Raw genomic sequence first — 26,361 nt, forward strand, 5'->3', positions numbered from 1 at the left:
TGCCAAGCCATCCTAGTGAGCATCTCTTTCAGACTCACGGTGCTGCTTCTCCAGTTTTATCTGGTTGAAAACATGCCTTCAACATAGAAGAAAAAAGTCTTTTGGTGAATCCAACCCACTTCAGCCAAAGAATGTGTGAATAACTTGTACACTAGAAAATTGTTTTGTGTTTAAACATGATTGGGAATACGCTAACTGGCAGATATGATGCTTACTATGACTCTGTGGTCAGTCCAGCTAAGGGCAAGATGTGTTCAGCATCCTGTCAGCTGGCTGTGGTTAAACTCTGAGTGCATGATACTCCGCCCCCTCCTCCTATGCTGGTAAAGAGAGAGACAGAGGTCTGAGGGGGTTTTTGCTCAGCTCCCAGTGCACTGGCCAGCATGCTGAACTGGCATGTGAAGAGCAGGGGGGGAAGTAACCTCTTACTGGTCAGGAGCAGTAGAAGACTTCTTGCCCCTGGAATCAAGGGGGAGCAGGAATAATTATGATCCCTTTTTTTTTTTTTTCTTTGCTGCCTTCTGGGGCAGCACAGCTACTTGTTGTCCCTTGCACATGGCAGTATCTAAAAGCACAGTCTAGCTTTTAGGCTGTAATATTTTGACAGACTGGTCTCTCTCTCTCTCTCTCTTTTTTTTAAAGGACTTTATACACCCATGTTGATGTATAAAATAGATTGTGTGTGTGTGTGTGTGTGTGTGTGTAAAATACTGTCATACTTTTTCAAATAAAAAAATTGTTTGATCCAACTCTTGTAATAGGGTCAGCAGTTATCAGAACTCAATCCTGCTCCCATCAGATTCAGTGGCAAAATTCCCATTGACTTCACTGGGAGCAGGTTCAAAGGATCTAGCTAAAGAGCTGAGAAAAAAGGACCAAAGACTAATCCTAAATATAATAACGCTAACCAGATACTTTCTTGGTTAGACACTGGAAGGGACTTGGTTGTCCCTTGAAGGTCTTCTGTGCCTGAACTAAAGGATGGATAAAGGTGATTCCATATGAAGTATGAGTTAATGAGCATGTGGAAGGAAATTTTTGTAGTTCCTCATGTCTGAAGTAGTTTTTTAAAAAATAAACAGGTTGTCTTCAGAGCAGGGGTTGTAATTCTTCATATCTGGTTCAGTGGCATCAGGTTTATAGCTTCAAAACGTTAATCAACGTATTAGGTTTCTTAAAGACTTTAAGACAAAACCAAACATACAAGCAAAACCTTTACAATTAGAGGTAGGTTAGTCAGTTTTTGTCTGTCCACCAGCCAGATTCCAGTGTTCCACTGCCCAGAGGTACACAATCCGGTTACATGCTTTATATGTTAAAGGCAGACTCTCTGACTTTGGAACAGCATCTAACCTTATTAAAACAAGGAGCTTCCAAATGTTTTGGGAACATAAATAGAACAGCTTGTATATAGCAGGTTGTCTATATACCAGACAAAGGCTTTAAAAACCTTTATTTGTTCTAATTCATACCATAGAAAGATATTGGCCTTTAGTCAATGTTTTTAAACATATAACCCAAAATTGCAACATAACAAAGTCTCAGAAAATGAATAAACCCAAAATTATCCAACTTCTGTTTCCGCTTTTTTTAAACTCCTTGACTGAATTCTGTATTGCAAGTTTTACTTTAAGCAAGAGTTGGCAAAAGCTGCTGAGTCTGCATGAATCTTTCTAAAGAAGTCTCTGACTTATCTGTGTGCTCGTCTTCATGCTTTTGTAAGACTACAGATGAGGTGAATACTTCTGTTTGAAAAATAATTTCTAGTAGTGTAACATCATAGGATCAAAATTTGTATTAATTTTGCACTAAATTGTACAGTTGGTAACACATCATTAAACCTAAATGTTCATTCATACATGATGGGTGCAAACGATGGAACACTGAATGGTACTCCTTTTGATCACATCTTAACACAATTATCCATGCAAATTTCAGATTATAAAGAGATGCATTTATAATTTAGATGACACTGTTTGTATTTGTTGAGGTACAATATACCTCTTTCTATGAGTTCACTTACCTGTAGTAAAAATGGTATTCTTGTGAATAGCATTTGTTTAAAGACTGAAGCAGCAACAAACATAATGACACATCTGGGTGTGTCTTATGGTTATTGCAGTTACATTAATTTTTCCATACACTTAATTTTTCATGGGGCTGGTATGTAGTGTATGGAAACTGTTTCTGTTAGACCACAGAGCATAAGGAAGCACTTTAAGAAAAAAAATTCATCAGGTCTTTTTACATTTTTCCCTTTCTAGTTGTTGATGTTGTCATTCAGTAGATTCAGATGAGCAGCGGTTGGAAGAAGTGATGCCTTCTTTCCTGTTCAGGGTTGAAGCTCTTGCTAGTATATTTGTTTTCAGTTCTTGCTTTGCAATGGCATGCATGTTGTGTGGCTAGTATTCTACTGAATTTCTTGCTTCTGATGTCTTTACTTCAGTTGGTTTGTAGATGATAGTGTATTCATACTCATTTGTGGTGGTGATAATTTCCCAACAGGTAAAGCTTCCCTTTTCTTTTCCATTGTATATGTCCCTTGGATGTTTGGAAAATCTTGAAACCAGGGTTGACAGAAGAAGAATGGTATAACAGCGCAATAATATAATGGTGTAATGAAGAAGCAATACATTAAGCATTATGTGAAGCAATAGATTTGTCATCAGATATTAAGCATTTCCCCACCGCTACCAGTACTTAGTTTATGATGCAAAATGTACGGCAGGCTGTGGGAGAGCCTGGCACAATTAAAAGCAAAACTGGCCTAATATGTCAGTGGGAATAACAGTCTGACACAACCAAAAAAACATGTTTTACTGCAATGATGTTGTTCCAGCAATAACATTGAGGTGTTTATCAGATGCAGTATCAAGTTAAACCATTACAAGACAGTGTAGGAAATTAAAGATTATAGTGAGATAACGGAACAGCAAATGAATATTTCCTAAATCTAGTTGATAAGAGAAACAAGGACATTCTGCCTGCTAATAGCAGTGTTCCTCTTAGTGTGACTGAGTGTAGAGTTATTAAGACAAAGGTAATGCAAAAATAAGCATAAGGATACTGAAAACATAACACATTTCATACATTTGCACTCTTCATTTGGAATCCAGTTTTTTTAAAAAGGCTAAGTAGTTTCAGATCCTATATATGCATCTGAGAGATTTTGAAGTTTTATGATGTGAGAAAACATCTTTTTTTCTTTTTTTGTTGCTGTGTGAAAGACCTCTATGAGCTGAGAAAACTGGCAATATACAAAATGGATAGACAGACACAGGAAAAAATATTGCCCCCCTCAGATCTTTCATTTATAGTAATCTTCATGTTTAGTTGTAACAATAACTGGTAAAGAAAAAACTTTAAAAAATTGTCTGAAATTGTCTGGGCTACACTGGGGGGAGGGTCGAACTAAGATACACAACTTCAGCTACGCTATTCGTGTAGCTGAATTCGAAGTATCTTAGTTTGACTTACCAGGCCGTCCTCACGGCGGCAAGTCAATCGCAGCGGCTCCCCCATTGACTCCACTTACTCCTCCTGCCTAGGTGGAGTACAGGCATCGATTCGGGGATCGATTTATCACGTCTAGTCGAGACGCGATAAATCGATCCCCGATAGATCAATCACTATCCGGTGGGTAGTGAAGAGGTACCCTAAGTGTTTTATACACTGGATTAGGGAGTAGTAATTAAGAACATACTGAGACACAAAGCAGTAAGTATATTTGAGGCTAGTCAGACAGTATCCATTGGGCGATGGTAGGGGGAACAAAACCAAGAAGCCTCTTGACTGGAAAACTACAAGAAAAGTCCCCTCCCTGCAGATGTGGATAAATAAATGCAAAACACACAATGTGCAGTTGATGTGACTATTAGGATAGATAGTGAACTCTTGGCATTTTAACCCAGTGTTAATTTGGGGGATAAAAAGGTTCTTAACCTGAAACTTGATAATACAGTTTATATCTCTTAACATTTTGTTGTTAAGATGCTATATATGGGATTTTTGTTTTTATGTGCAAGACATGCTCGCTTTGCTAGAGAGCATATCACTTAAGGATTCAACCCCTCCGAAGAATTGAATGTTTATCATCAGGTGGATAATGAATGCCTTAAGTTTGACAAGATGAACAGACGACAATATAAAGGACATCAGTTCTGGTATAGCACTGGTGATAGAAGGTAGGAAGGATTTCCAAAGGCCTAAAAGTCCCTGCTTGCTGTTACTGTCTCTGTTCTTTTGAGAAGTGCATAGTGCATCTTTCCCACAGGACAAGACTCAAATGATAATAGTCTCATGTACATACCATGTATGCATGTTGTTATACTCAGAACTTCAGAAAAAATAAACATTTGGTTTAAAATTTAGGAAAGCACACAATATCAAGTTTCAGGTTTCAAAATTCAACTGTTATTACTGTAGCCTAAAAATAAGTTGGTTAGAATTTTTTTTAACGGTAGTGTTTTTTAAACTATACCATAATTTTAAAAAATGTGACAATGGGTTTGTATTTTGTATATTGTCAAAGTTAAGGGGGAATATTTTTTAATATAATCTTCTGGGTATGTGGAACAATTTCAGCCCAAAAGGGGTATTTTGGGAAAAGTCAGAGCTAAGGAAGATGTAGGGACAACAGTTCTGCAACCTTAACTTTAGTGGTTGCTGGTATAATTAAACAACTAAAGGATGACTTACTGGTCAACTCTTTGGGTGAAATTCATCCCAGTTCACAGGTCAAATAGGTCTTACACCTTTAACATGAGCTTAAGTAGTGCTAAGTAGGTTGGAGGGCCTTGAGCATGCTCTCTGTGCTGAGATGAATTTAATCCTTGGGGTCCTATTCAATAGGAACTAAGCTTCTGTGGGTAGTGATTACGAAAGTTTACAGATTTCTTGTGCTGTGCATCTGTACATTCAGAATATGTGAGCACAGCCTAAAATCTCTACTCTGGGTGCAGTCTTGCTCATGTATATTTGCTGAGCAGGGTATTGCAGGCAGAAGTGCTGAACTGTTGATGGAAGGGATTCATAGAATCATAGAATATCAGAGTTGGAAGGGACCTCTGGAGGTCATCTAGTCCAACCCCCTGCCCAGAGCAGGACCAATCCCCAACTAAATCATCCCAGCCAGGGCTTTGTCAAGCCTGACCTTAAAAACTTCTAAGGAAGGGGATTCCACCACCTCCCTAGGTAACGCATTCCAGTGTTTCACCACCCTCCTAGTGAAAAAGTTTTTCCTAATATCCAACCTAAATCTCCCCCACTGCAACTTGAGACCATTACTCCTTGTCCTGTCGTCTGCTATCACTGAGAATAGTCTAGATCCATCCTCTTTGGATCCACCTTTCAGGTAGTTAAAAACAGCTATCAAATCCCCTCTCATTCTTCTCTTCCGTAGACTAAACAATCTCAGTTCCCTCAGCCTCTCCTCATAACTCATGTGTTCCAGACCCCTAATCATTTTTGTTGCCCTCCGCTGGACATTTTCCAATTTCTCCACATCCTTCTTGTAGTGTGGGGCCCAAAACTGGACACCGTACTCCAGAGGAGGACTCACCAATGTCGACTCTGCACTTGTCCTTGTTGAATCTCATCAGATTTCTTTTGGCCCAATCCTCCAATTTGTCTAGGGCCCTCTGTATCCTATCCCGGCCCTCCAGCGTATCTACCACTCCTCCCAGTTTAGTGTGATCTGCAAACTTGCTGAGGGTGCAATCCACACAATCCTCCAGATCATTAATGAAGATATTGAACAAAACCGGCCTGAGGACCGACCCTTAGGCACTCCACTTGATACCGGCTGCCAACTGTACATGGAGCCATTGATCACTACCTGTTAAGTCCGACACTCTAGCCAGCTTTCTATCCACCTTATAGTCCATTCATCCAGCCCATATTTCTTTAACTTACCAGCAAGAATACTGTGGGATACCCGTGTCAAAAGCTTTGCTAAAGTCAAGGAATAACACGTCCACTGCTTTCCCTTCATCCACAGACCCAGTTCTCTCGTCATAGAAGGCAATTAGATTAGTCAGGCATGACTTGCCCTTGGTGAATCCATGCTGACTGTTCCTGATCACTTTCCTCTCGTCTAAGTGCTTCAGAATTGATTCCTTGAGGACCTGCTCCATGATTTTTCCAGGGACTGAGGTGAGGCTGACTGGCCTGTAGTTCCCAGGATCCTCCTCCTTCCCTTTTTTAAAGATTGGCACTACATTAGCCTTTTTCCAGTTGTCCGGGACGTCCCCTGATCGCCATCAGTTTTCAAAGACAATGGCCAATGGCTCTGCAATCACATCCGCCAATTCCTTTAGCACTCTCGGATGCAACGCATCCGGCCCCATGGACTTGTGCTCTTCCAGCTTTTCTAAATAGTCCCGAACCACTTCTTTCTTCACAGAGGGCTGGTCACCTCCTCCCCATGCTGTGCTGCCCAGTGCAGTAGTCTGGGAGTTGACCTTGTTCGTGAAGACAGAGGCAAAAAAAGCATTGAGTACATTAGCTTTTTCCACATCCTCTGTCACTAGGTTGCCTCCCTCATTCAGTAAGGGGCCCACACTTTCCTGGGCTTTCTTCTTGTTGCCAACATACCTGAAGAAACCCTTCTTATTACTCTTAACATCTCTCGCTAGCTGCAACTCCAGGTGTGATTTAGCCTTCCTGATTTCACTCCTACATGCCCGAGCAATATTTTTATACTCATCCCTGGTCATTTGTCCAATCTTCCACTTCTTGTAAGCCTCTTTTTTGTGTTTAAGATCAGCAAGGATTTCACTGTTAAGCCAAGCTGGTTGCCTGTCATATTTACTGTTCTTTCTACACATCGGGATGGTTTGTCCCTGTAACCACAATAGGGATTCTTTAAAATACAGCCAACTCTCCTGGACTCCTTTCCCCCTCATGTTATTCTCCCAGGGGATCCTGCCCATCAGTTCCCAGAGGGAGTCAAAGTCTGCTTTTCTGAAGTCCAGGGTCTGTATTCTGCTGCTTTCCTTTCTTCCTTGTGTCAGGATCCTGAACTCGACCATCTCATGGTCACTGCCTCCCAGGTTCCCATCTACTTTTGCTTTTGACAGTGGGGATGGGAGCTTTTGGGTGGGGATATTGTGGATAGGAGGAGTCTGAGTGGCACAGGGAGAGATGGTGGATTCTGAGCAGGGGAATTGGAAGCCAAGGGTGGGAGGGATCAATAGCTTTTATGGTGGGTGGTAGGAGCTGAATTGGTACTACCTAATGATGTTGAGGTGTAATGGGGCATATACAGTGAACTGCAGCTGGAAGAGATAACTCAGGACTCTAGAATTCTGGTCCCAAGGATAGAAATTGAGCTCAAGCTATTGGGGGTGGTTACAGGTAGAGTAACTTACTCAAAAGAGTTGGTATGATAAGTTTCCCATGATGGCAACCTGTGCATGATTCTCACTGTGGACATCACCCTGATTGTCTTCCCCATCGCTTGCTGCACACCTTCTTTATACAAAACCTGTTGGTTTTGGACCCAGATCTATTCTAAATTTCCAGTTATGTCTCATATCCATTTAAAAATAAAGGACATTTTAAATGACTATTTTTCTTTCAAATGTTAACTTTCATGGTCAGTTTTGTTTCTTAAATTGCAGCTCTGTGAAATGAGGATTTAAGGAAGTAGATTATACACATGGAGACAGATTCTCCACTCTCATTGGCATAATTCCACTGAATTCAATGGACTTAAACCAATGTGAGAGGGGAGGCGGGTTTATGGACCCTGGATTGACTTAAAACTTTTTAAAGTTGTTAAATTTACTCAGTGCGGTATCACCATTGTTAACTTTAATTTTGTTCCTTTTTTTTTTAACCCAAGAAGGTGAAAAAAGCCATAAGATTTAGGGTGTTCTTGTAAGTTGTTAAATTTAGGGTGAGTTGAAAATTATATTTTTTCCCCCCAAAAATAGAAGATTTTTTTAAAAAAAGAACCGTAAGGTCTTTAAAGGGAAAATAATAGAGAGATTTATTCACAGAAAACAAATATTTACCTGAGAACACTCAACCATGCAAATGTTCTGCTGTCTGACAAATACATCGTTGTCTAAAATTTTTCATCATGTTGTGATACACACATTACTTCACAGCAAAAAAAGCTATTCCAGCTGTCCAGGTAAATATGTGTCTTATATATTCTAAATTTCAATAAAATTTTTTGTAGTAATGTCTGACAGAGCAGAGTGATTCTGTGTATTCAGATGGCAGATATGCTCTCTACATGCTAAAAATAACTCTTAAAATGATGTGTACACATGCAAAATGCCTTCATACAGGATCCCATTTTTACACTTTACTTAAAAACAACATATTAATCTACAAGAAATTAGATAATTTAAGATTTAAATTTCTTGCTAAATTAATGTTGAACTTTTGTTTTAGAGTGTTTGTGTCTCTGTGTGTTTATAATAAATGTGTGCGTGTGCATGTTTACATAAATATTCAGGGTGGGAAGACACCTTGGTAAATAAAATTAAGGAGTTCAACCATTTAGTGACCGCTCATTAGTCAGTATTTTAGCCATCTTGAAATCAAATATTTATAACATGGTCATTTTCTCTGTCATTGTCTTAATATGGGCTGGTTCTTAAAGGCTAAGCTAGTTCTCCTAGAGACTTCAATATTTCCTATCACTAATCAGACTTTTTCTCTATTTCTTTTTTAACCCTACTTGCCTTAGGATAAGATGGTGAATTTTAATTGAACTAATGACTTTTTGTGAGGGGAGTGTAAAATGTGGAGCGTACGTGTTATGGTATGTTTTATAAAGAAGCATGTACGCTTACAGGGCTGTAAAATGCTTAATAATACTTTGCAGTTTTGTATAGTGCCTTTCTTTTGAGGATATCAAAGTGCATCATTGTGTATCATTATTCACATTTTTCAGATGAGGAAATGTAAACACAGGAAGTTTAAATGACTTGCTTGAAATCACACAGCAAATTTGGCAATAGAAATGGGAACAGAACACACATGGCTCTGATGCTAAGGCCAGATTTACATTACAGACTTATATCGGTATCAGTATGTTGCTTGGGGTGTGAAAAGTCCACACTCCCGAATGAGGTAGTTATACCAACCTAACCCTCCGTGAAGACAGCACTATGTTGATGGGAGAGCTTATCCCGTCGACACAGCTACCGTATCTTGGGGAGGGAGATTAACTATGCTGAGAGACACTCTTCTGTCAGTGTAGGAGCATCTTCGCTTAAGTGCTACAGCGGCTCAGCTGCATTTACATGTAGACCTGCTTTGTCCCTTGATCTAACTACTGGACCATGCTCCCTTTCTTTATACCATAAAGTATTGTACTGCAGCCCAGCATCTACCACAATTCTTGATGTCTGGGCTACACTGTTCACTCTTGCAGCATATGGAGGCAGATTAGTGTTTTGGCACCACCATGCTAGCATGTGCCATCTGCTCCTGCTTGTGGCCAGATGATTTGCCTCCGCAGCAGTGTGCGGACAACAGTTTCTGTGCTCCCGCCTTTCATCTGCCTAAGGGGTGTGTGGGCGCTTTTTTTACAAATTTTGGGGCAGTGGTGAGCTGGGTTCTCCCTCCCTCCCTTCCCCCCAACCTCGTAGGTCAGTTATTGGTTGTGGGTTGGAACCCACCCAGAGCCTCTGCTGCAGCACCTCCTTGCTGGCTCTTATGCACCTTTTTAGGTATGGCAGAGCAGCCTAAAAGCACCAAATAAAATCCAAATCGTGCTCTAGCTGTGAGACTGCCTTGCCAGGCTTAGCAGGCAGCGAGTTGTGCCCAGCCTGCACTCTGCCTTCTGTCACTAACTCTGTTGGTTCCTGGTGCTGAGTTAGACAGGACTGTGGGATCTTTGATGCACCAGAGCAGCCGAGACTCCAACATGGGAAAAATAGACCAGGAGTCTCTGGGCAGAGCTGGGAGAGGCTCTAAAGACAAGGAGGACCACAATCAAATGATTCTGGGGGCAAGTCCCAAGAGGCTCTTGGAAAACAGAGGGGAGACTTGCACGGTCACAAATCCCCCTCCCCATAAGTCTTAAACTCGGTCCTCAGTGCCCTGGGAAAAGAAGCAGGTCTCATAAGACCCCCTCCTTCCCAATTTATTTTGGAGGACTCTGGAAACCTTTCCCCTCCACCCTCCTTGAGGGAATGGGACTCAGCAGGCAAGGACTCAAAAGGTTTTATGAGAGGACTTCAGGCCCTTGGGAAGGCCTTACCAAGGCTGCACTGATGCTCATATATTCTCTGAGCTAGCAAAAAAAGCTAAAAATACAAAAAAGCTAAAGAGGGGAAAAAATCATCATAGATCTAAGAGGTCTGAGTCCTCTGACTCTTCTCCTTTTCCTCCACAGAAGGTGGTGAATTGTTGTGCTCTGATTTGTGATCAGGACTGGGGAAAGAAGCCACAAAGGTTTTTTCCTTTTGAGAATTTCAAGGTCATTTGCAACAAGATTGTATCTACTAATCTGATTCAGTCTGAACAGACCCCCGAGAGTAAGCCTCAGAGCAAATTTCTCCCCTCAAAATCCTCCCCTGATGCTGTGATTCCCCTGTGCTCCTCCTTCGAGGAAGTAATCTGGGTTGAAGGGATAAGCCAGAGAAAGACAAGCACATTAACAAAAATGATCTTAGCTTTTATAAATTCTAGGAACAAAAGGATCTGATTACTGAGATACTGAAGGTTGACACTGCTGTAGCATCCCTGGCAGAAGATACATTTATCCCCTCAGAAGGGGCGTTCTATCCTAAGGACCCCAGGGAATACAAAAATGGAGGCCTCTTTCAAAAAAGACTTTGTGGACTCCCCAGCCTCCCTTCAGGTGTTCCTAGCATTTACTTGCTTTTTGAGGTCATAGCTCTCTCCTAGCTGGAAGATCGCAAAGCCCTTGTGGGTAGAGATTGCTTGACTTCAGCTCTATGTTAAAGAAGGTTTCCCTGGCAACAGCATATTGTTGCTAACATCTCACTGGATACAATGAGATTCTCATCCAAAGCCATGGCCTCCAGCTCAGTGACCAGTCAGGACCTATGGATCTGTCCGTGGAAGGTGGATAGCCACACCAAGCAAGTGCTGTGCTCTGCCAAATTTACAGGAGCCCTGCTTTTCAGAGAGAAGCTAGACAACATAGTGGTGGACAAGACTGCAAAATCTAAATAGTCCCTTCCAATACCACATCATGCCTTTGAGAGAGAGAGTACAGACCAGCCTTCAGTGGTCCTTTTGGCCTTCATCCTCAGAGAAATACTAGCAAAAGGACATAAGGGTCTCCAGAGAAAAGCTGTGGAACTGTAGCTCTGGAGGAAAAACCCAAGCGAACCCTGCCGCTCCCAAAGTCTCTGCAAGACAAAGACTCCATTGAACCCTGCCTGGAGCTGAAGCTAGGGGGGGCACAATTTCCCATTTCCTGGAGGAATGGATTGCATTGACCATGGACCCATGAGTCAGGGAGATAGTTAGTTAGTCAGGGATCATCCCTTGAGTTACGGACTCCACCCCATCCATTCTTCATCTGGTCTCCTATCTTGAATTACCCTGTAAAGTGCAATCTATTCCAGAATGAGATATCTCATCTCCTGGATATGGCAGTAATAGAGAGTGTCCCCTCAGAAGAAAAATTATCAGTGTTCTGTTCCATCTTCATCATCATTCAGAAGCGTACAGGGGGAATCCAACCATTCTAGATCTCGGAAGGCTCAACAAGTGGATGAAGAAAATTAAAGAAATCTCTACAGTGTCTTTATAACTTCAGTGGATCTGGTGGATACATATCTCCACACAGTTATCAGACCCTGCCAGTACAGATTCCTGAGGTTTGCTAGTGGCAAAAAGCATTGTCACTACTGGGCACTCCAGTTTGGCTTGTCTCAGCTCAGTGGGTCTTTACAAAGGTGGTGTTGGTGGTAATCAAAGCCAGACTTAGGTTACAGGGAATCCACCTTTACCCCTCCTGGATGACATCTTTTAATCAGAGCTCCATCCCCAGCAACAGCACACAGAGCTATGTCTCTGATGTTGAATTTCTTGTAGGTGCATGGTTTTATTATCAATATCCAGGAAAGCTCCTTGGTTCCATCCACCAAAGTAATTTGCTTAGGAGTGGACACAGATACCTTGATAGCAAGGATATGTCCATCTTTAGAGAGGTTCCAGAAAGATTCAAGACTTCCACAAATTGTTTTGGAACTGCAAGAGGCCTGAAACTAAAACCACTAAGCTTTCAGCCACTAGACCCCTCATAGTATTATGCATAGGGATCATGCCATGGGTACAGTCTCACATCAGGCTCCTTCAAGGTTTCATCTTAAAGATATGGAGCCACTCTCTGAAACCCATGAAGGATCAAGTGAAGGTTCCGGCACAGGTGATCAACACCTTTAAAATGGTGGTCAGCCTCTTTGCCTTCCAAATTGCCAAAACTGTCACCAGCCTGGAGGGCTGGGAAGCACACTGGGGGTCAAAAAGAGGCATCTGTTAGCTGGCGGAAAGGACTGACCATCTAGAACTAAGAGCAGTCAAGATGGTGCTACAAAGGTTCCAGCCCAGGCTAGAGGGGAGGCATGTTCTGATTCAGTCAGACAATATGACCATGGTTGCATATGTGAACAACCAAGAGGAAAAAGAAGCCCAGCGCTACACATCTAAGTGATGGAAATCATGCACTGGATAGCACATGCTCATCTGTCCCTCAGGGCAGCTCCTACTGATCTTGCTTTGACTGATCAAGATGAACAACCGAGTGTTGCCGTCATCAGGAAGGTTTTTGAGCTAATTGTCCAGTTGTTCAGCTTGCCCTCAACCAATCTATTCATGAACCACTTGAACGTGGAGAGACCACAGTACTTCAGCAGGGAGGTGGACCCCGGATCCAAGGGGACAAGATACACTATCACACTGATGGCCTCAGGGCCTCCTCTGTGCATTTACAATCTTCCTATCATTAGGGAAGGTAGTCCAGCAAATAAAATGAACCGGTGACAATAATATTGGTAACCCCACATTGGCCAAGGAGAGCCTGGTTTTTGGACCTAATTGAGCTGAAATAGGACCTCCAGTACCGCTCCCAAAGAGACAGGACATCCTCTTACAAGGTCCTCTTCTTCATCTGGATTGGAACCAGCTGCATTTAACAGCCTGCTATTGAAAGGGAAGTGCTAGTGTTGTTGGGTCTGTCCTCCAAAGTCATCAGAATGCATTTTAGAAGAGTATTGACCTTGAATGCATAGTCCTCTGTCTGGCCCAAGTTCTGTGCTGGTGCCAGGAACACGAAGCAAATAGCCATAATTCCTTGATTTCTACAATCTTGAAATTTCTCCAACAAGGCTTGGACAGAGGTCCCCAGCCTAGTACCATTGCACGTCCGGTGTCTGCCCTTTTGTAGCATGATGGTCACAGGATCCATGGGTTCTCTGGCAGAGTAACCCCCCCCACCCCATCCCATGTAGCCTGATTCCTTAGAGCAGTCTGATTAGCCAAACCAGCAATCAGGCCTCTCTTTCCAAAGTGGTACCTGCCATTTGTACTGAGAGCCCTGATGAACCACCTCTTTGAACCAGTCACATCAGTGTATTGCTTTCTGATGGCCAGGTGAGTTTTGGAGTTGTCAGTGCTTCCTATGCAGGAGCTTTTCTGTGTGTTTCATGAGGACAGGGTGGTGCTCAGAACTCTAGAATTGTCTATCCTGGAGGTGAACTCTTTCCTCCGTGTTTCCCCAGAGGTGGGTCTCCCTTCTTTCTGTCCCAGGCCACCAAGGAGAAGTGGCATGATTTAGATGTTAGAAGGGCCTGAAAATTTTAATTCAGATGTACAGAGTCCACTCGGAGGTCGGGTGCCCTGTTGGTATCCTTCCTCCGGAAATGCCAAGGTGTTACTAGGTGAATTAGACTATGTATTGAAGAAGCATACAAGACACTGGGGATTCCGGTTCCTTAAGGCATCAGGACATGCTCAACGTGATCCCTGGTGACTTCATGGGCAGAAAGAACTAATGTATCCATAGTAGAAACATGTAAGGCGACCACCTACTCAAGCACTACAAGGTAGATTTTCCTGTCCTCTGCAGACGGGTCTTATTGCAGGAAGTTAGAGCAGGCCGTGATTGGGGAATGGTTTTTGCCCTTTGAACAAGTGTTATAAATGAGAAGGTATACTGTTTTCCTTTTCTTCCCACCTTCTCTATAACCTTCCCTACATCTGTTCATTGCTCTCTACTTCCCAGAACTTCAAGAACTGTGGAAAATGCTGGGCTGTAGAACGGAAGTTTTTTTACTGATAATTTCTTTATGCATCTTCCACAATTGTACCCAACTAGCTCAAGAGCCAAAAGGTCAGATGCTGAGTGGGATCTTTACCTTGTGACTTTTGTTGTTGTTGTGGTCCATTGAACTTAGTTGGTCAGTTACCTCTGAAGTATTTGTTACTAATATTGTTATACAAGTTTTTACAATTTTGGAATAACTCATCTGGCCACAAGTGGAAGCGGAGGGGGCATGGCCAGTGGGTGGCACCAAAATGCAAATCTGCCTCCAAGAGTTGCACGAATGCCCAGAGCAGCCCAGATGTCAAGAATAGTGGGAGATGGTGCTAGAAAAAGGGAAATTATTGGTAAGACATTTTCCGGTTCATTGACACTGACTTTATGATTGAGCTCTAAGGTATTTGAGCTTTTAAAAAAAGAGAGTGCACTCTGAAAGTGTCAATAACCCTATGTAAGTTTGAAAGTGAAAACTTTTCTTATAACTGTTTTAACTCCACCATATGTCCGTGGGGTATTACAGGCTTATTTATATATTCAGATGACTGCAAGATTTTAAAATACACATTACGTCTTGATTTAAAAATAACTTATTTGAGTGTAAGAAACTATGTTGTGATATTAACATTTTAATAGTGTCCCCTTCCCTCCCTTTCATATATTTGAGTGTACATGTAGATGAAGCAGGAGTGGAAAGATATAATATTCTGAAAAAAGAAGGAACATTGTGACTTTAAAATGATAGTTTTCTTCCAGAAGATTAAAAAGAGGCATTTTGAAATATTCGTACAACTTTCTGTGGCTCTATAGGTGTACATAAAATCTGAGCTATTGCATTTGTTTTTGGATAAGAGCTAGAATTTTACTTGTCATTCTAGGTGACAGATAAATAATGACTTTGGATGAAACTTGGCCTTTAGGTGGGTGCAGCCCAGTACAGTGAGTGGCAGTGTGCTGGCTTTTATACCAAAGCTGCTAAAATATTATTCAGTCAAATGTGAAAAGTTCATGTAAAGAACCTCCCTAGATAAAGTTCTATCCATTGTAAGTGGTTGATCTCTAAGGAGCAAGAGGATGGATGTCTGTCTCCATGCTGGTTCTTGGGCTGACTGCATCAGGGCTTTGCTAAAAGAAGTTATGCTCTCTCAACGCACGTATGATAGGATACGAATTAGAGAGAAAATAGCTTTGGATTTCTTTAAAGCCAGATTTTTAGTGATTTTTATATTACTCTTTACATCTGAATACATCCAGGTGTATGTTAGTTTTAGGTAAAAGAAAATACACAATATTACAAGAGAGAAAATCTCTCATGTTGAGGAGATTCTGCCTTTTATGCATGGAACTTGCATTAATACATTATTAGGAGTTATTCTTATGTTAATGGGAGAAATTCACACACATGCAGAGATGATTCTACTACAATAAAAGTAAAATAGATTTTTCTTTTCCTTAATACATTTGAAGTTAACTGCTGAAAATTATGACACATTATCAAATCAATGTGTATGGGCGCTATTCCTTCCAAAAACCTAGCTTCAAAGCTTGGGATAGCAAATAGCCTTCAACTATACTAATCTGGTTAGCATGATACTTAACTTTTGCATTTGGTGCCAGATATGATGAAATCTTCTATCAGTTTCTTCGTTCTTAAATGTGGATGTTAGTTGAAGAGATGATTGAAGATGATGGAGAAAAGGGAGGGAGAAGAAATGGAACTGAACAAGTGCATAATGACAGTAAAAGTAGATCCAGGAATATTACCACAGCTGTAGGGCAGCTGTCTTTGATAGATGTGTGGCAAGGTGACTGTGTGATCAGGACTGGACAGCAGTGGATGCTAGAGACAGGATACTAGAAAAGTTAGAGAAAGAAGTATGCTATCCTGCTTAATTGAGACATTTAACTGTATATGTAGCGACTCCCCTGGAGATCCTCACATTATGGAGGGCCAGCTAATAAATCACATCAATCTTTAGAGCTAACATACTAACAAATTCTGTATAAACTGTTTTTGATTTATTTATTGGGCAATCTTGGAACACAGGATTTCCCCCATTTCTCTGCATTTTACTTCCACTTTTCTCCAGGGCCCTGAATTAATCTTCCTTCCTTCAGTGGAAGGAGAGGTGGGAGTGGGATTATTAAAAAATGTGTGGATTATTATATGGAAACAAAGAAAAACAAATGTTATATACATAAGAACTTTTTTTGCATTAAAAATTATTCTTCCATTTCTGAACTAACTTGAACTTTAAAATATTGCTTCCACTGCCAAAATTGAATAGTTTTGGTCCTTGTTAATTGAGGGATGTGCTTCAATTGTACACACAGAGCCATTAAAGGCTAGATGAATAGGTCATCTGAACATGGAGTCAAAATCTCTAGATTTCAGTGTCACAAAGCTGCAGATTATTTCTGAAGAACAGAGTCCACAGATAAGAATTAAAATATTATATCGTACAAGTTGTTAAGATCACATGTTATTGGAAAATGAAGTATTTCTGGAGTGGAAGGCTTATTTAAAAATATTTTTATATTTACAGAGAATCAGGCATACAAATGTTTGTTTTTAAAAGTGTACACTGCTTTAAGGCTATTTATTTTTTAGAAAATATGACTTACATTAATATCTTTTGACAAATATACACGATATTACTCAAACTGCCATGCAACATGTATATTAAGTAATGAAGAAATTGAATATACAAGGCCTAATCTATATTATATATTGAAAATGTACAGTCTAGCCAATATTTAAAAAGTTTCCCTTATTTGGCAGTATTTTCTACAGTTTGTTCATATATTTCCTCTTGGATGATTTGGTGAATACTTTACTGAAATCTAGTCAGTGACAACCTGAGGTACTAAACATTTCTGCCTTACTTCATTGTCTTCAAAATTAATCTGTTTGTTCCTTTTAGGTTCCATCCATGAGTTATGTATTACAGCATTATTCGGCATGGGATCTGCTTCCACTATTGAAACGACTCGTTTTTTCATTTTACTTTTCAGGACCTTCTGAAATTTTTGCCTAGTGAATGCATAAAGTAGAGGGTGAAATATGGTTGTTCCGTATGCCATAACTAGAAAACATAATCTCAGCTTTACCAAAAGGTCACTTGGGCCCAGACATAAAATTGTAGTGTTTAAAACAGAAATGGGTGTCCAGCAGAGAAGAAACGTTGAAATAATCAACAGGGACATTCTGAAGACTCTCTTTTGTCTTTCCCGTCGTTCACGATGTCGTTTTACAGCTCGCCGTAGGGCAATTATTACTGAAACTGAAGTCCTTACGCCAAAGACTACATTTCTCCCGCCACTGCTTTGTGACACATCAGTAGTCTCGTGTTGTGTAGTCAAAGAAATAGTCTTTTTCTTTCTGGCTTTTTTCTTTTGTCCTGTTGTAAATCTTGTACCTATTCGAATATTAAGAGCCTGGAGTATTTTGGTGTATGTAATTAGCATTACTATAACAGTGAAGAAAAAAATTGGAATCTGTACTAGGAGATGATAGTACATTCCTAGTTCAGTGTGGTATTCATTTACACTGACACACAAAAGAGTCTTATTTTCCCAAGTACTTTCACTTTGAAGACTGAAAAAATTGACTTCAATGAAGGGAATCAGGAAGGAGAAAAGAGAGACAATCCATATTGATGTCATTAACATCACAGCCCTTCCCAATGTCAGAATTCGATTTGCAGGTTTTACAGAGATATCATATCGGTCTAAAGTGATAGCAAAAACGTTGATTGCAGTTGAAACACTTGCAAAAGAAACACAAGCCTCATGGAAACAGCAAATTAGAGCACTGTTACTCTCCAGTGAAAGCAGAAGGATAACTATAGTTAGAGGAATACATCCCACACAAATTATTACATCAAGTACGTGAAGGTTCATTGTAATAATGTTACTGACAGAATTGATTAAGTTGGATTTCATGCAGTAAAGTACCAACACGGTGAGGTTGCTGCCAAGTCCCAACACAATTTCTAACATCAGAAATCCAGTGAGAGAAACTTGAAAGCTTAATGGATATGACAGTGCTCGGTACATATTGGTGTTGATGTCATCAATGGCATCTTGAACTGTAATGTTAGATTCAGACTGCATGTTGACTTCCGGAATGGGAGAGAAGCACATTCTTTTGTTGCAGTTGTTTTTGTCCTAAAAGATGAGAGAAAATAGTTTTGTATTTAATTCTGACACTTCTAAAATCACTTTAGATAGAATGAAATACCTGTTTTTCTGTATTTATCAAAATCTAATCAATTATATATTTAGATTTGTGCATGATTTGGGCTCAGGAATCTGAGGATCTAGCAAAACACCAGCTTTTAAAATAAAATTTGATTGTAAAAAACCCCCCAAAAAACTTGTTAAAAGCCTTTGTTTACAGAGACAAGGCCTTGTTTATGATATGGCTCTTACAAAGGATACATGTGGTAGAACAAACTATATTGGTACATTGTGTTTTATCATGTCTAGGGCCATTTTAAAAAAATGTCCACATGTATTTAAAACTTAGCGTATATAAAGTAACGTTAAAAAACCTTTTTAGGAAAAACAAGGTCAGAAGAATGGAGGGGAGTTGCTTGTAAACCACTGAAATATCACTTAATAGATCTTCTCTTCTATAGGTTTGTTTACCTCCTTCTTTTGAAAACTTTTTTTGTAAAAATGTGATTGACAGAAGATTTGCAATTCCAGAGTTCATTGAAATTTTATAAAACTTTAAAATGTTTATACATTAAATTTTCTTTCAGAATTTTGTGTGTACATATATTATCTGTGTGTGTGTGTGCGCGTGCGCGTATGTATATTTATATGTGCATGTATATTTTCATTATAAGTCACTGTATATATAACTTCAACTGTAAAATTATAGATGAATGTTTAAGTGTAATGAAGTAGATTTTCAAAGCATTGCATTTCCATATGCTGATTTAAATATTTACTTCAGGAAATATAAATACTTTAACTATTAGCCACACTGGTGAAATACTCTCCCTTTGATTTATGGACTTGTGTGTATCAGGAGTATTTAGTAGCATATTTATATTTATAATCTAATTAGATGATGGAATTAAGGAGACAGAGACAACAGGATTGTTTGTATTATGTTTGTTTTTTACATCATGAAATGAAAGTTTATCTCTGCTTTGAGGCAAGAAGGCTCAGTGATGTAGCATTAATCACTGCTGTGTGATTTTTTTTATCTTATGGCCACACCTTCTGTGGCTTACAAATGCTAATAAATTGAAATTTAGTGTCTGCTTAAGAGGCTTGCCACTGTACCATTTGTTCTTAACCAGCATATAAAATTAATAAATAAAATAAACTAAGGAAGGAAAGATTTTTTTTTTCTCTTGGTGTGGTGGTACTTGAAATTTTGAGCACTTTTAAAATGAAAATGAAAATATATTCGGTATAAGGATTAATTTAAATGGAGAGCATTGTTCTTCTCTAAATACAGTAAGTGGAAGGCACTAAAGAGAATAAAAATGAGTGGCTTTTTTAATGCAAGTATGAATTATGCACACTCTAGATGTAATATGCAAATACATTTATCTACAATTCTGAGAAGCCACAATAGTTCAGTACTGTTAATTGCAAACTTTTTATAATGAAGGTTCTTTGTATGCGTCAAGAGTTACTTTACATGCCTTTTTAAAAACAAAAAATTTGAATGAGCCTCAGGTGTGCAATGAAACAAGAAATATTTCAAAAGCTTTGTTCAACTTTCACTTTATGCAGCCTGAAGACAGTTTATATATAGCTTCAAGAAAGTATTATTTCCTCTGTGTATGTGGTCTTATTTAGCTATGGACATATTATGGAAACAATTCCAAATGTGTTACTTGATAAATTGAATTCACTTGAACTGGTAAAAGCCAGAAGATTAGAGTCATTTCTACTAAAACAAGTGATGGTCTTAACTGTAAGAATAAGCTATCTGAAATCTTGTGAAAATGGAAAATTTTAAATGTGCCAGATTTTACTAACAAACAGATTAAGCATCAGGTCTTTGTCACATCAGATAGATTTGCAGTTAAATAAAAGCAGAAATGTCAAGATAGGAAGATAATTAAGAAAATACATCTCAAGAACAGTGCTCTGTTCCCCTATAAATGTCAAACAGAGGTTGGGTGCATGCAGCTTCTGACCTACCTGTTTTCTGTTGCCTCAAGGGCCTTTCAGCTCACTGTAGCAGCTTGTCATAAATTGATACATGGTGTCACTGACAGAATTTTGACATGCATTTCACCTGGCAGCTGAGTTGTAGCTGTGCTCTATTTCATCCCTTGCAGAATGTTTCCTTTCTTTCTTTTTTTTTGGTTCCAACACTTCAGCAGCAAGATTTTGTGATTGAACAAAAGGACTTAATTTCCTGAAATATTTCTACAGACCAGTGCATATTGGTTGGTTGTTCTGCTTTTTAAAGCCACCAGTAAAAACAAAACTTCTTTTAAGTGACATTAAATTATTTCCCCCTTTGTATCTCATGGCAGTATATTTTTATTTTCCAGGATAAATGAAAATAAAAACAGACACATCCAATTTCTGGCTTCAAAAATATATTTAGGCATCCTTTAGTTACAATTGCACATTTGGTTTTATAATACTTCTCATTACTTTAGAGTGATGGCTTTGTCACATAAGTTGTTTTACATTGTAAAATCCAGTTCATGTGCTTTGATGAAAACCATGGACTGCTTAATTTGGTTTATTTTCATTAAAGGAGAATACATAACAGGTCATAAAATTCAGAGAAAAAATATCCATTAGTCATTATGACAAATAAGTGACTTAATATGTAGTGTAGAAAAAGCTTGATTAAAGCCTTGTTTAGCTTGCTGATGAAGTATGCACAGTCTCCTTTTGGGAATTCATGTTTCATTGTTTCTTCATGAATCAGTAGTTTCCATAAATCTGGTTTTAAATTATAAATCCCTTTTTAAGATATGCTCACCATTTTGTTTTAGGAATAAACCATTATATTAATCTTCTTTTCATGAAAATATGAGCAGATGTGCTAATCTTCTATGTATATTGTTGAAGTGTTAAACACTTACGTAGAAATAGAACCTGTTCCATGTTTTTATTCTAATTCCTTCATTTCTTAAGACTATATATTATAAGTACATCTTGCAGCTCGTAGATCAGACAGCTAGAAAGATGTCCAGTCAATTGCATTCTTCATATTGTCAGTAGTAAAACTGAATTAGATGCTGCATGCCCTTGTGAGAAAAAGAAGAAAAAAAGGTTAAAAATAGGGCTTCTAATAATAATTTTTCAGTTAAGTTATTCAGGAATATATTTATATGGTATCATTTGATTAAAATTATGCAATATGTGTAAATCAAAATGGATCTCTAAAGTTGACTCCTATAGAAGATATATAAAATCAGTGAGAATATTTTCACTATTTACTAATAAAATCTTTCCCTCTCTTTCATCTTATTCAAATTAAATATATTGGACGGGTTACATATTTTGCAAATATTAAATGTGGAGTTAAAAGCCAAGAATTGAAATAAAAATTACTGGGCAAAAAGATAGTATCTACAATTGTAGCTAGAAAATATGATTTTTACAGGTCTTGTGAGCAACTAGATTACACATACTATGTGTCCTCTTCTGTTCATATGACTAATTTAACTGAGCCTCAATTGCTTCATGGGGAATACATTTGTTTAATTTGCACATGTCCTTGAATTTCTTGCTATGAATATAAAATATTATGCAAATAAATTTTTACAAGTATATTTCCATTGGGTGAAGTATGTAGATTATTTAAATGTTTTTAGGGTCACACAAAAGGTAGTTGCAAAAACTAACATTTTTTCCCCATGAATAAGTCAGAGATTAGTCATGTAAATCAACCTTCGAAAAGCAATAACTCTACCAGAAAATGCAGAGTATCTATGATCCTTCAAGGAGTACTTGAGTACATTCATAACATATGTGACTCAATATTTGGAAATGCTGTTGAGAAAAATCTTCAGACTGCATTAAGGATTTTTAGCAGTACTGTTATAGCTTAAGCTGCACTGTTTTTACGTTGTATGAATAAAACAGTTCTTAATATACCACAATGTATCTTTAGAAAATAACATTTTTCAACAATTGTACTTTTTTAATGAAAAAAATTAGTATCGTCAGGCAAGAAATACAAGATAAAAGCTCTCAATTTAAGTTGAACCTGGCATCTTTTCCCCTTCAAATATGTTTGTTAAACACTGCTTTTGCTAAATATCATAATAAGGAACATATCTTACCTCTACTAAGGATTTGATCAGTTCTCGATGCAGATGAAGCAGTTCCAGTTTTGAGGGATTCATGTTGTTCACTTGTTAGCAGAGTACAGGGGAAAGAGGGTCATAAGCATTTCTTCAAAAAATGACCTTAATGAAAATTTGTGCCTGTGCTGTGCCATTGTTTCAGCATACTGCTAATGTATACATGTAGTGCTGCTTTAGAGGCTGCTGCAGTCTCCCACTCATCCTATTGTAGAATCAATAAGCATCTGAAAATACATAATGAAAGTAATTTAACATACTGAAGGCTTCTGGTCTCCAGAGACAGCATTTAGATTCAGCCTTTCTAAAAAGGAACAGCAATACTTCTCAGAGAGGAAAGCTTACTATGGACAGCTTTTGCAGAATGACAGCCTACCTTGTCGCTTCTCTTCACTGCAGAGAGATGCAGTGCATTCACTAATTTTGATTGGTCAGTGATGTTTGGCTTAAACTGTGCTTCATATATATGGGAGTGATTTTTTTTCTGTTTTATATAAGGATTCTTTTGTAAAAAGGCTAAATTTATAAATGAATTGTGCATAATTTTGGAATATATTAGGCATATATGTTTTATTTTTACCATTTCTCTCTACTTTTGTTGATTGTACGATGCATACCACATGACAAAACACTGGTGGAAAATTGGATGAAATGTATACTACTTTAAAAGCCTCTAGCAATTTATGTTTGAGTATGTCTCGTTATATATCCTGTCTCTGAGGTTCTTTGTTCTAAGAGTACCTCTGATACAAAACGGCTGCATCTTTTCTGTGAACCATACTCAACCAGTATGTTTATATGCAGGTCAGCATTTAGGTCTTTATGTCCGATTAAATTATATTCAGGATAAGTAGACACCACATACATATCATGATTATCTGAATTAGAATGCTCATAGAATATTCATATTGTTTATTAAGAGGGGGTAAAAATCCAATTTAGTTCATAATCTAAAGAGTGATTTTTCCAGATCCCATTACCATGCTCAGTGCATGCACAGTTATGCAGTTTGACAACATAAATTAAATTTAGGGAAGTACTAACCTGTTTAAAAATGTTTGACTAATTTTTTCTAAATGCACCATATGTTTTGTCAGTGTATATTTTGTTTCTTGCATTCCATACTCTTTCTACCTCTGTTCCTGAGCCCTTGACCTTCTGGGATTTTGTTTTATGTAGTCTTCACTTTTTAAATATTTAGATTTATAGTTTATTTTTCTGTTCTATTCTGTTAGTATAGACAATGTTGCTAACATCCATACAATGAGGAGGAGAATAACCTAGTTCCTTGTCTTCATAAATTAAGACTAATCCTAAAATTAATTTAGGATGTGAATTAAATATATGCAGCCCAAAATAATATTCAGTGGATATTGTCTTGTGATAATAGAGATAATTTAGGAATTTTTTACTCTAAAATGATGTATTGCTATTAATGTTCCACATCAAAATGTTTTTGAATGATTCTGAATGTCTATAGATGTAATTCTTGAAAAAGTCGAAAAATATCAAATGTTAAAATATAACTATTGCATATCAGATTTATCCATTTAGCAATTTTAATTGTATTTATTTTTGTAAAATTACCGTACGACTGTTGTGTACATATATAAAAATACATTTGTGTAATTCAGATGTTTGCATTTAATTTTGTTTCAGATTAGCATCAGTGGTGTTGATTTATTTTGATACATTGTAGGCTGATGCAATTTTCTAATTTTCAAGTGGTCACATCTATGGCACTTTAGGTAACTTGAACTTTTCCACCTTTTCCTCTGGGCAAGATCATTCAGAAAATACTGAGGTGGACAAAGATCACAGTGGGATCCAGAGATTCTGCACGGCATCTTCTGTGACTTTGCCCCAGCTCCTTCTGACTTCTCTGGGCCTTGTTGACCATGAGAGTCTGATCACAAGTTCCGGCAGCATTGTTCTTGAACAGTTGTATATGACAGAACAGATTCTTGGAGCAGGTGAATTACATACAAAATATGTGCAAGAGATGTACTTGCTCCACTTACAGTAGAGTTCAGGGTGTGTTGGGAACCTGTTGTTCAGTTGAATAGATGAATTCCCGTAAATACTCCAATTTCAGCTCTCTTCCAGGAGAGGCTGGATAAAGATGTAAGATGTTGAGGGGATGGAGGAGTTTTAGCTATAGCAATAGAGGGGGGGAAAACAAGATGGATTTTAGATGTTATGGAGACAGAAACATCAGGATTTTGATGTAGCCTGGATGCATGAGGCAAGGGAGGAGGAGGAGTCCAACATGACCTCCAGGTTACGGCCTGAGTGACGGAGGATGGTGGTGGTGGTGACAAAGCTTTGGAGTAGTAGAGAGAGGTTGAGAGGGAAGATAAGGAGTTCAGCTTTGATCACATTAAGCTTAAATAAGGGCTGTCGATTAATCGCAGTTAACTCACACAATTAACTCAAATTATTCATGATTTAAAAAATTAATCGGAGTAAGAAGAACAGGAGTACTTGTGGCACCTTAGACTAACAAATTTATTAGAGCATAAGCTTTCGTGGGCTACAGCCCACTTCACTGTTGAACACTAAATACCAATTGAAATTTATTAAGTATTTTTGGATGTTTTTCTATATTTTCAAATATATTGATTTCAAATACAACACACAATACAAAGTGTACACTACTCACTTTAGATTATTTTTATTACAAATATTTGCACTGTAAAAATGATAAACAAAATAAATAGTATTTTTCAGTTCACCTCATACTGGTACTGTAGTGCAGTCTCTTTATCGTGAAAGTGCAACTTACAAATGTCTATCTTTTGTTACATAACTGCACTCAAAAACAAAACAATGCAAAACTTTAGAATCTACAAGTCCACTCAGTCCTACTTCTTGTTCAGCCAGTCACTAGGAGAGACAAGTTTGTTTACATTTATGGGAGATAATGCTGCCTAATTCTTATTTATAATGTTGCCTGAAAGTGAGAACAGGCGTTAACATGGGACTTTTGTAGGAGGCATTGCAAGGTATTTACATGCCAGATATGCTAAACATTCGTAAGCCCTTTCGTGCTTCATCATTCCAGAGGACATGCTTCCATGCTGATGACGCTCATTAAAAAAATAATGCGTTAATTATATTTGTGACTGAACTCCTTGGGGGAGAATTATATGTGTCTGGCTCTGTTTTACCCGCATTCTGCCATATATTCGTGTTATAGTATTCTCTAGTGATGACTCATCACATGTTCATTTTAAGAACACTTTCACTGCAGATTTGACAAAATGCAATGAAGGTACCAATACTAGATTTCTAAAAATAGCTACAATACTAGACTCAAGGTTTAAGAATCTGAAGAGTTCCAAAATTTGAGAGGGACGAGGTGTTGAGCATGCTTTCAGAAGCCTTAAAAGAGTAACATTCCGATGCGGAAACTACCGTACCAAAACCACCAAAAAAGAAAATCAACCTTCTGCTGGTGGCACCTGACTCAGAGGATGAAAATGAACATGCATCGGTTCGCAGTGCTTTGGATTGTTATCAAGCAGAACCTGTTATCAGCATGGATACATGTCTTCTGGAATGGTGGTTGAAGCATGAAGGGACATATGAATCTTTAGCGCATCTGGCATGTAAATATCTTGTGACGTGGGCTACAACCGTGACATGAAAACATCTGTTCTCACTCTCAGGTGACATTTTGAACAAGACGCAGGCAGCATTATCTCGTGCAAGTGTAAACAAACTTGTTTGTCTGCGTGGTTGGCTGAACAAGAAATAGGACTGAGTGGACTTGTAGGCTCTAAAGTTTTACAT

At 38.5% G+C, this 26,361-nt stretch overlaps 2 protein-coding genes across 4 annotated transcripts in view; one reads left to right on the forward strand and one right to left on the reverse strand.

The window, feature by feature from the left end:
• COG5 (component of oligomeric golgi complex 5) overlaps window positions 1-26,361 on the forward strand; it is a 309,622-nt gene that overhangs the window by 45,769 nt on the left and 237,492 nt on the right. The gene's annotated exons all lie outside the window — the stretch shown is intronic.
• On the reverse strand, window positions 16,826-22,967 carry GPR22 (G protein-coupled receptor 22). 2 transcript variants are annotated; one of them, XM_037889134.2, is made up of 3 exons: window positions 22,546-22,967; window positions 21,340-21,504; window positions 16,826-18,430 (listed from the first exon to the last, which is right to left on the reverse strand). In XM_037889134.2, exon 3 carries the CDS (start codon window positions 18,404-18,406, stop codon window positions 17,105-17,107), a length of 1,302 nt encoding a protein of 433 aa, XP_037745062.1. In that variant the 5' UTR covers window positions 18,407-18,430; window positions 21,340-21,504; window positions 22,546-22,967; the 3' UTR covers window positions 16,826-17,104. The 2 variants fall into 2 exon arrangements, with proteins under 2 accessions (XP_037745062.1, XP_037745061.1); XM_037889133.2 differs by having other exon boundaries at window positions 20,435-21,504.

Source organism: Chelonia mydas, chromosome 1 (assembly GCF_015237465.2).
Source record: "Chelonia mydas isolate rCheMyd1 chromosome 1, rCheMyd1.pri.v2, whole genome shotgun sequence".
Classification (NCBI taxonomy): domain Eukaryota; kingdom Metazoa; phylum Chordata; order Testudines; family Cheloniidae; genus Chelonia; species Chelonia mydas.

Coding starts and splice junctions, on each gene's coding strand:
- GPR22 (XM_037889134.2), bottom strand. CDS start 18,406: ATGTGCTTCTCTCCCATTCCGGAAGTCAACATGCAGTCTGAATCTAAC.